General features: G+C 30.2%; 1 protein-coding gene and 1 long non-coding RNA gene across 2 annotated transcripts in view; one reads left to right on the top strand and one right to left on the bottom strand.

Moving 5' to 3' along the window:
* The window catches only part of LOC133576013 (uncharacterized), a 48174-nt gene extending 44389 nt beyond the window's left edge, over positions 1 to 3785 (top strand). The window contains exon 3 of the long non-coding RNA XR_009811547.1: positions 3718 to 3785. This is a non-coding gene — a long non-coding RNA (uncharacterized lncRNA). The remainder of the gene's footprint in view (positions 1 to 3717) is intronic.
* Positions 1 to 10750, bottom strand: part of paxip1 (PAX interacting (with transcription-activation domain) protein 1) — a 79005-nt gene extending 68255 nt beyond the window's left edge. The window contains exons 1-4 of the mRNA XM_061928999.1: positions 10548 to 10750; positions 3592 to 3726; positions 3438 to 3481; positions 3215 to 3278 (exon numbers count right to left, since the gene is read on the bottom strand). Coding sequence (XP_061784983.1) covers positions 3215 to 3278; positions 3438 to 3481; positions 3592 to 3726; positions 10548 to 10628 — 324 coding nt within the window. The 5' untranslated portion in view covers positions 10629 to 10750. The remainder of the gene's footprint in view (positions 1 to 3214; positions 3279 to 3437; positions 3482 to 3591; positions 3727 to 10547) is intronic.
* Positions 10751 to 11642: the final 892 nt, after the last annotated feature.

The raw sequence follows: 11642 nt of genomic DNA, 5'->3' as shown, positions 1-11642 counted from the left end.
TTTTGACATTCCTTTAGCGCAGTTAGATGCGGCTTATAACACGGGGCGGCTTATAGGTGGACAAAGTTTTGAAATATGCCGTTCATTGAAGGCGCGGCTTATAACCCAGGGCGGCTTATGGTGCGGAAAATACGGTATTTACATATTGGGTTTTCTGTTGCATTTATCTATTGTGTTTCTGGGTTTAAATGTATTTTATATGTATCTTCATACCTGCCAACTTTTGAAATCATAAAAACCTAGTAGCCAGGGTCCAGGGGCCGCAGGCCCCGGTAGGTCCAGGACAAAGTCCTGGTGGGGGGTTCAGGCTTCGCCCCCCGACGCAAAATGATTATTAGCATTCAGACATGTTGCTAAAACCATCACTTTTCTATCAGTCACAGTGACTTTTCAAAACAAAAATATTACAGCAAAAATCATATGGGTTGATTGACATGTTTATTCTGTAAGCTAACTTCAATAGTTTGAAATTATTTTGACAGTTAATGCCAGTTATCCTGTCAACCTTTCACAAGACTTCAATTTGTTCATTGAAAGTATAAACACTTTTTACAGTAAACAAATGGTAAAACAGTACTAAACAATTCCATTTAAAAAATAAAATTGGTGTCATTATTAACTTTCTGTCCAAGCTTGTATAATCTACTGCCTTGTTCAATTGTAAAAAATATTCTGTGCCTAAAATTCACATTTCTATCACAATTATCATACTGTAAACATGGTAAGCTAACTTCATTAACATTAATAGTCCTGTCAATAGCATGGAATTACAATTCAAATGTAGTTTTTTTGTAAGCCTTTCAAAAGAATTCAAAATTTGAAAAATTAATGAAAATTAATTGAAGCCATCAGACACTTGAAAAGTGGCACATCACATCTCTAATGTAATCATTTGAACTTTTCAACAGAAATAGCACTGCAAAAATATTAAGGACATACTTCAGTATTTTGGTAGTTATGCTGTCAACATTTAACAAGATTTCTTCAACTTGGACTTGAAAGCATAAATAGTATCAACACTTTTAACAGTATAACAGTACTAAACAATTCCAATAGATAACATTGGTGTCATTACCTTTTTGTGGCTAAAATCCAAAGTTTTCCACTTGTATCGCTAGCAACGGCATTAGACTTGTGTTTTTTTGTCCCAACGTGGTCTTTTACATCGCTAATTCCTCCGTGTCCGATCGAAAAATCTTGTCTGCACAAGGTGCAATTCGCCTAGTTTTCACCCTTTTTGGAACGGATAATTATTCCCGGATAGGCTTTTGAATATTCTTCACGGAATGACTGCAGTTTTCTTTTCGGTTTAAGACTCGTTTGCGATTTTTCTCCGGCTGATTCCATGATCGTTCGCTCGTTTGGAAACAATGGCAACTGGTGCCTCGTGCTTGGCAGCGGTGCTATAAATAGCCTCGCACATGGCATTCGGAATGGCTCGATAGGAAGTTACGGGAAGCAGGTCGATTGTCATTTTTGTTACGCGATTTCGTGAATAAAACTTAAAAAAAAAAAAATGTTTTTAATTAATGAAAAACCGTATTTTTTATCACTGCAACCGTACTAATTACGGGAAAACCGGAGTAGTTGGCAGGTATGTATCTTGGTGCATTTATGTTGAGACCATTTATTTAAAATCTGTTTTAACTTAAAGGGAAAAGATGTGTCCATTTTCTTGCACTTGTTTAATGGTTAAGAGTTTTATAGCCTAATTAATAATTGCAAATTATGGGATTGATAATTGATTGATTTTTTAAACAGCATGTTAATCTTGTGGTGTTTTGTCCTTAAAGGTTTTTCACCTACTAAAGAAGCTAAAGGCTACTAAAGACAGCTAAAGTCTACTAAAATCTACTAACTCTGCTAAAGACTGCTAAAAATCAGACTAAAGAAGAAAAGATAAGCTGTTTCTTTGTTGGAAAAACTGTTGCAAACTAAAGGAAAATAAAAGGAAAAAGTAACTACGGTCAGGTCTTTTGAGTGAAATCCAGAAGCCACATTCAGCATTGGTACATCCCTTCAAGTGTGGGATAAGCACAGCGAAAAAAGCAAAACACTTGACAGTTGTTGTATGCACACTGTGTTGAGTGGAAATGGCCTATCATAGCAGCACAACGGCTATGAAGGAACATTTGAAAAGAAAACACCCGACAGCGTTCTTGCCATCACCATCAACTAGTCAATCGTCCGCGTTGAGTATACGTTGTCATCATTACACAAAAACATGAATGTGTCATTTGTATCTGCGTTGTAAATTCATAAACTAAAACACTGTTTCGCTCTGAGAGGCGCGTTTGGCGTGCCTGTTCAGTGTTTACAAAGACGCTAACATTAATTAGTTGTGCAAATACCTTTTACAACATTAACAGTTACATATACTATGTACAAACCAACAATTCACTTTCACTTTAATCATACTATCATTGTTGTGTTATTAAGCAAAACAAGCAATACTTTTACACTGTTACAGAATATTTCGTTTTGCACTTTTTTGTATTGGATGTTTGCACATTTTAAAGCAAAATAAGCAATACTTTTACTTTAGAAATGCTTATACTATTGCAGAATATTAAGATTTGCACCGGATGTTTACTTTTATATTTGCACATTAAAAAGCAAATAAGCTACTTTTAATTGTGTTAAATGTTAAAAGTTTTAAATGTTTACATTGTTACAGAATATTTTGTCATGTTGTTGTCACTTTTTTTTTTTTTTGTAAATAAAAGTCATGCCTTTTGAAAAAACTGGCCTACATTTAGTTTTTCATCTTCATGTTAAATAAAAAAAAAAATCGGTAAAAGGAAAAATAATCTATAGATTAATCGAAAAAAATAATCTATAGATTAACCGATTAATCGAAAAAATAATCTATAGATTAATCGATAGAAAAATAATCGTTAGCTGCGGCCTTAGTTACAAATATGCGCCACACTGTGAACCCACACCAAACAAGAATGACAAAACACATTTCGGGAGAACATCCGCACCGTAACACAACAGAACAAATACCCAGAACCCCTTGCAGCACTAACTCTTTCGGGACGCTACAATATACACCCCTCCCCCTACCCCCTTTCCCATTGTGGGTGGGCCCAAACACTTATATTAAAAAAGAATCTAATGGGAAAGACTGCTATAATGACATGGTGATTTGGAAGAGTGACATAAAGGTAGCATTGGAGAGTGAGTTCAGGAGTGACACACGTTTACTCACCCGAGGAAGACAGGCGGTCACTCCGAAGAAGATCTGTCCAGATTCAGGAGAGAAGCCAGTGACTCTGGAGGGTTAGTGGTTATGGCAATAATCACATTTCTACTAAGTCTAGAAGCTAAGATCACATGTATCATTACACATATCTGGCCTATGATCACATGTATCATTACACATATCAGTCAATGGCCTATGATCACAGGTATCAGTGTGTCAGGAAGGATACGGCAACAGGTCTCCACATCGCACTGACAGTATCACCCAGGAAGGCTGGAAAACATCAACATACTTAGGTCAGTTTTTTGACACACAAATATTGTAAATCCTAAGCAACGTCATTTCCGTAAATAGGCTAGTCTGGGGAGCCCTAGATGGCTCACCTTGACCACGGGAAGGTCGAAAACTTCCCGAGATTCTCCCACTTCCGGGTTGTCTCCGTCCTCGGCAATGATGTGAGTAGCCAGAGCATTGTAGGACACCTCTTTACCCTTGCCCTCTTTCAACAGCTGCACCACCTGTACACACACACACACACACACCCATGTGGATGAACTTGACTGGCCTGCACAGAGTCCTGACCTCAACACCTTTGGGATCAGTTAGGACGGAGACTGAGACTGAGCACCAATGCGTTTTTGGAAGAATGGTGGGCCACCTTGTGGACAGCCTTCCCAGAAGAGTTGAAGCTGTAATAGCTGCAAAAGGTCATATTGAACCCTATGGGTTAGGCACTTCAAGGTCATATGTGAGTCAAGGCAGGTGGCCAAATACTTTTGGCAATATAGTGTATGTAAAGATTTGAACATGAATAATATATACATACTATGCAAACATAAAAAAGCTTGTTGTGAAAAATGAGTTGGAATTTCACAAGAAAAAGGTGACAATTTCACAAGAAAAAGGTGACAATTTCACAAGAAAAAGGTAGAATGTTGGCAGTGTTATGATAAAAGTCCTAATTTTACTCAACGCAAGTCAACATTTGACAAGAAAAACTGGACATTTGTGCAACATTGTGATAAAAGTAGGAATTTTCCTCAATAACAGTCGCCATTTTACAAGAAAAGCCTGAAATGTTGACAATTTTATGAAAAGAGTCGTAATTTTACTCGACAAAAGTCACAATTTTATAAGAAAACTTGAAAATTTCGGCAATATTATAATAATAATCGGAATTTTACTTGGCAAAATTATGACAAAAGTCACAATTTTATAAGGAAACTTGAAAATTTCGGCAATATTATAATAATAATTTGAATTTTACTTGGCAAAATTATGACAAAAGTCACAATTTTATAAGGAAACTTGAACATTTTGGCAATATTATAATAATAATATTAATTTTACTTGGCAGATTTATGACAAAAGTCACAATTTTATAAGGAAACTTGAAAATTTCGGCAATATTATAATAATAATCGGAATTTTACTTGGCAAAATTATGACAAAAGTCACAATTTTATAAGGAAACTTAAACATTTCGGCAATATTATAATAATCGGAATTTTACTTGGCAAAATTATGACAAAAGTCACAATTTTATAAGGAAACTTGAAAATTTCGGCAATATTATAATAATAATATGAATTTTACTTGGCAAAATTATGACAAAAGTCACAATTTTATAAGGAAACTTGAAAAATTCGGCAATATTATTATAATAATATTAATTTTACTTGGCAGAATTATGACAAAAGTCACAATTTTATAAGGAAACTTGAAAATTTCAGCAATAGTATAATAATAATCAGAATTTTACTTGGCAAAATTATGACAAAAGTCACAATTTTATAAGGAAACTTGAAAATTTCAGCAATATTATAATAATAATCGGAATTTTACTTGGCAAAATTATGACAAAAGTCACAATTTTATAAGGAAACTTGAAAATTTCGGCAATACTATAATAATAATATTAATTTTACTTGGCAGAATTATGACAAAAGTCACAATTTTACTCCAAAAAATGTCACTATTTTACAAGAACACAAAAAATGGCAATACTGTTATAAAAGTGTTACCATGTTGCATTAAAAAGTAATAATTTTACATTAAAGTCATAATTTGAGCAGAAAATATTGCCATTTTACAGAAAACAGAAAGGATATGATATATTTTTTCCCAATTTTATAAGAAAAAAGTCAACACATTGTGAGAAAAAGACTGCTTTGAGTTAATTTTTTGTTTGTAATTGTTTTTTAATCTTCATTATTTACTTCGAGTTATTACAGTATGTCTCTATATACATATTTATTTATTTTTTATTCATTTTGGCCAAAGGTGCATTCTATTTTTATTATTTGTCTGTTTCTTCTGTGTTATTTAAGTGCTGCTAAGAAAAGTCTAACTAGTGATGTCAAAACATGGAAATGTGTTTACAATAACAACACAATCAAAATTAAATTAAATTAATACTTCAGAATAATTTAAAACAGAGAACTTTTTGTATGAATTACAATTATTCTGATACATCATTGTTTTATTGATAAAAAAAATTAAATGTAATAATGATTGTTTACCTTGACAATAACAAAAAACTGAATTGATAGTTTTCCTTGACGATAATAAAAAATAGCAAATAAAAAACTTTGTAATAATGAGTTTTCCTTGATATAAAAAAATGGTCAAAAAACTAATAATGATAGTTTTCCTTGACAATCATAAAAACAGTAAAATTTTAAAAAAAAACTAACAATGATAGTTTTCCTTGACAATAACAATAAACACTTAAAAAAAAACTGTATTGATAGTTTTCCTTGACGATAATAAAAAACAGTTAAAAAAAACTGTATTGATAGTTTTCCTTGACGATAATAAAAAACTCTGTAATAATGATGGTTTTCCTTGAAAATAATAAAAACAGTAAAAAAAAACTAATAATGGTTTTCCTTGACAATAATAAAAAACAATTAAAAAAAAATATTGATAGTTTTCCTTGACAATCATAAAAACAGTAAAAAAAAATAATGATAGTTTTCTTTGGCAATAATAAAAAACAGTAAAAAATAAATAGCAATAATGATAGTTTTCCTTGACAATAACAATAACAGTTAAAAAAAAAACCTGTATTGATAGTTTTCCTTGACGATAATAAAAAATTGCAAATAAAAAACTCTCTAATGATGGTTTTCCTTGAGAATAATAAAAACAGTAAAAAAAACTAATGATAGTTTTCCTTGACAATAAAAAAAAAACTATTGATAGTTTTCCTTGACAATAATAAAAAAACAATAAAAAAAAATATTGATGTTTTCCTTGACAATAATAAAAAACAAATTAAAAAAAACTATTGATAGTTTTCCTTGACAATCATAAAACAGTATAAAAAAACAAAAAAACTACTAATAATGATAGTTTTCTTTGGCAATAATAAAAAATAGTAAAAAAAATAACCTAATAATGATAGCTTTCCTTGGCAATAATAAAAAACTGTAAAAAATAAATTGCATTAATGATAGTTTTCCTTGACAATAACAAACAGTTAAAAAAAACTGTATTGATATATTTATTTGACAGTAATACAAAATAGCAAATAAAAACCCTGTAACAATGATAGTTTTCCTTGACATCGGTATCAATGATCGTTTTCCGTAATAATAAAAACAGTAAAAAAAAACATGTAATAACAAGTTTTCCTTGACAATAATTAAAAAAAAAACTGTAAAAAAAACACAAAAAACTGTATTGAGTTTTCCTTGACAATAATAAAACAGCAAATAAAAAAACTAATAATGAGTTTTTCTTGACAATAATAAAAATAGCAAATTAAATACCCTTTAATAATGACAGTTTTCCTTGATTACATTTATTTTTTTAACTAATAATGATAGTTTTCCTTGATAATAAAAAAAAACCCAGTATCAATGATTGTTTTCCATAATAATGAAAACAGTAAAAAAACACGTGATAATGATAGTTTTCCTGGACAATAACAATAAACACTTAAAAAAACGGTATTGATTTTTTTCCTTGACAATAATGAAAAAATAGCAAATGAAATAACCTGTAATAATGATAGTTTTCCTTGACGATAATAAAAACAGCAAATTAAATAACCTGTGATAATGATAGCTTTCCTTGTCAATTACGAAAAAAAGTAAAAAATGACTTGTATTAATGATAGTTTTCCTTGTCAATAATAAAAATAGCAAATAAAAAACTGTAAAAATGAGTTTTCATTGACAACAATAAACAGTAAAAAATCAACTGTATTGATAGTTTTCCTTGGCAATAATAAAATAGATGAAAAAACCCTATAATAATGACAGTTTTCCTTGTTATTAAATAACAGTAAAAAAAATATTGTTTTACTATATATCTAAAAAATGTCAAAGTGTAATATTAATTGTTTTCCTGAATAATAAAAACAGTAAAAAAAAACTGTATTAATGATAGTTTTCCTTGACAATAATAAAAATAGCAAATAAAAAACCCTGTAATGATGAGTTTTCTTTGACAATACCAATAAACAGTAAAAATAAACTATTGATAGTTTTCCTTGGCAATAATGAAAAACAATGAAGGAAAAACCCTGTAATAATGATAGTTTTCCTTGTTATCAAATAACAGTAAAAAAAAAAAAATTTAATAATAATATTGTTTTACTATATATTTAAAACATTTCAAAGTGTAATAATTGTTTTCCTGAATGATAAAAAAATATATAAAAAATAAACTGTATTAATGATAGCTTTCCTTGACAATAATGAAAAAAAGTAAAACATATGTTTTCCTTGACAATAATAAAAATAGAAAATAAAAAAACTCTGTAATAATGAGTTTTCATTGACAATAACAATAAACAGTAAAAAAATAAACTGTATTGATAGTTTTCCTTGGCAATAATTAAAAAAAAACAACGAAGGAAAAAACCTGTAATAATGAGTTTTCCTTGTTATTAAATAACAGTAAAAAAATAAAATAAAAAAAAATTATAATAATATTGTTTTACTATATATTTAATACATTTCAAATTGTAATAATTGTTTTCCTGAATAATAAAAAAAACTGTAATAATAAACTGTACTAATGATAGCTTTCCTTGTCAATAATAAAAATAGCAAATAAAAATCTCTGTAATAATGAGTTTTCATTGACAATACCAATACACAGTAAAAAATAAACTGTATTGATAGTTTTCCTTGGCAATAATAAAAAAAAGAATGAAGGAAAAACCCTGTAATAATGATAGTTTTCCTTGTTATTAAATAACAGTAAAAAAAAAAAAGTTTTATAATATTGTTTTACTATATATTTAATACATTTCAAAGTGTAATAATTGTTTTCCTGAATAATAAAAAACGGTAAAAATAAACTGTACTAATGATAGTTTTCCTTGTCAATAATAAAAATAGCAAATAAAAATCTCTGTAATAATGAGTTCTCATTGACAATACCAATACACAGTAAAAAATAAACTGTATTGATAGTTTTCCTTGGCAATAATAAAAAAAACAATGAAGGAAAAACCCTGTAATAATGATCGTTTTCCTTGTTATTAAATAAAAGTTAAAAAAAAGTATAATAATATTGTTTTACTATATATTTAATACATTTCAGAGTGTAATAATTGTTTTCCTGAATAATAAAAAAAAACTGTAAAAAGAAACTGTACTAATGATAGCTTTCCTTGTCAATAATAAAAATAGCAAATACAAATCTCTGTAATAATGAGTTCTCATTGACAATACTAATACACAGTAAAAAATAAACTGTATTGATAGTTTTCCTTGGCAATAATAAAAAAACAATGAAGGAAAAACCCTGTAATGATCGTTTTCCTTGTTATTATAAAACAGTAAAAATAAATAAAAAATGTATAATAATATTGTTTTACTATATATTTAATACATTTCAAAGTGTAATAATAATAATAGTTTTCCTGAATAATAAAAAACAGTAAAAATAAACTGTATTAATGATAGCGTTCCTTGTCAATAATAAAAATAGCAAATAAAAATCTCTGTAATAATGAGTTTTCATTGACAATACTAATACACAGTAAAAAATAAACTGTATTGATAGTTTTCCTTGGCAATAATAAAAAAAAACAATGAAGGAAAAACCCTGTAATAATGATCGTTTTCCTTGTTATTAAATAACAGTAAAAAAAATACTAAATATTTTTAAAATGTCAAAGTGTAATATCAATTGTTTTCCTGAATAAAAAAAAACTGTATTAATGATTTCTAATAACAATAAAGGAAATACTCTGTAATAATGATTGTTTTCCTTCTTAATAAAAATCAGTAAACAAAAACTAATATCGTTTTGTAACATATTTAAAAAATGTATCAAAGTGTAATATTTATTTTTTTCCTGTGTAATAAGAAACAGTAAAAATACCTGAAATAAAGCTTTTCTTTGACAGTACAAAACAAAACATGTAATGATTATTTTCTTGAATAAAAACAGCTACAAAATTAACTAATGATTGTTTTTCCTTGATAATAAATATTTTCAGAGAGCCATAAATTCCTCTCTTGATTCCTACTTTGTTTCATTTTACAAATATAATCTTATTCATCTTTTAAATGTAAACCATAAAATACTCAACTATTTATTCACATGAACATTATTATTTAATTATTGTAATTTATGTATTTAATAATTGTTACCGATTGCTCTGATACCAACATGGGCGTGAATAAATAAGCTCTGCTTCTTCCTGCTCCTTTTCAGACGTGCAACATATTGTTGTCATGCATGTTCGGAATTAAATAACTCCATAACCACTATTTTGTTCATTTTAACACGGTCAGGCCCCGGAACCAATTGACAGCGATAAACAAGGGGTTTTATTGTAAAATATCGCTTGTTTATTCATGAAGCCAGGGTCACGTGACGCGCACACGTCATCATATTCCCCGCTAAAACTTCACAATGTCATCTTTTTATCGACTTTTTGACCTGCTGATAATGAGAAGGATGAGGGACTCACTATTTGGCAGGAAGCGCAAGGCGGCGAGTCCGCGACGGATCACAATGTTGACAGTCACAGGTTGATGCAAATGACTTTAAAACGTGTCAAAATGTCGCACGGTCCCCCCCACGCAGAGTTGCGCATGCGCGAAGTTATTTCCACGATAAAACGCGAAATGGTGGCGTCGTGTCGAACATTGCGCTTCAAAATACCCGCGCGCTGCTTTTTAGTTGACAAGCCTGTTAGCCCGTTAGCATGCTAGTTAGCTCGCGCGGCTAAAGCCCATTGAAAGTCAACGGCGCTATAGCTTGTTAGCATGCTAGTTAGCTCGCGCGGCTAAAGCCCGTTGAAAGTCAACGGCGCCTGCGCCCGTTAGCATGCTAGCCCCCGCCGAGCTAACAGCCACAGCCTCACCTTCGGGTCAATGTCCCCCACCACGTAGAATTTGACCTCCTTGAAAAGTTCCTCGGCGACCTGGTTCTCCTCCTCGCACATGGCTGCCGGCTCAAGCGGCGCAAGCCGACATTAGGAGCAGCAAAAGGGCGGTCAAGGAGCCGTTAGCGCGGCGGACTTAGGCGGGAGAGACTCGAGCGCCAAATCTCCTGAGCTCGCCGCGGACTCAACCATTGTCTAGTAGAGGGGTGTTCCAAACACAACTACACCATATAACTCACTATTTTGCTATTATATCAGCAATTTACTTATATAATTACTAAATTACCACATTTATCTTTCTTTAAAGTGCTAATACAACATCTTAGTTATGTCTGCTTGTTGGTTAATTTGTTGTAATTCTTTAGAAACACCCCCGCTCTGCTCCGCTCTTGTTGTGTTCCTTTTTTTTCATTTCATTGTCAAGTTTTATTTCTCTCGCACCAAACAATAAAAGACAATTCCTTCAACACAATAAAAGACAATTCCTTCAACACAATAAAAGACAATTCCTTCAACACAATAAAAGACAATTCCTTCAACACAATAAAAGACAATTCCTTCAACACAATAAAAGACAATTCCTTCAACACAATAAAAGACAATTCCTTCAACACAATAAAAGACAATTCCTTCAACACAATAAAAGGCAATTCCTTCAACACAATAAAAGACAATTACTTCAACACAATAAAAGACAATTCCTTCAACACAATAAAAGACAATTCCTTCAACACAATAAAAGATGATTTTGGGACATGCTAGACCCTTTTTTACGGCAGTAAACAGAGAAAATAATACCTCAATGGTAAATCATAATTATGAGATTAAAAAGTCATGGTTATGAGATAAAAAATCGAAATAATGAGATTAAAAAAAGTCATTATTTTATAATATAAACATTTTATAATTATGATGTAAAAAAAAAAAAAAGTCATGATTATGATATAAAAAGTCAAAATTATATTATAATCGTGACTTTTTATCTCATAATCATGACTTTTTTAATCTCATAATTTCGATTTTTTTTTTTTATATCATAATCATGACTTTTTATCTCATAATAACTTTTTTTAT

The sequence above is a fragment of the Nerophis lumbriciformis genome, linkage group LG33 (assembly GCF_033978685.3).
Source record: "Nerophis lumbriciformis linkage group LG33, RoL_Nlum_v2.1, whole genome shotgun sequence".
NCBI lineage: Eukaryota > Metazoa > Chordata > Actinopteri > Syngnathiformes > Syngnathidae > Nerophis > Nerophis lumbriciformis.
The sequence above is the reverse complement of the archived record's forward strand: the minus strand, read 5'-3'. Positions and strand labels throughout refer to the sequence as shown.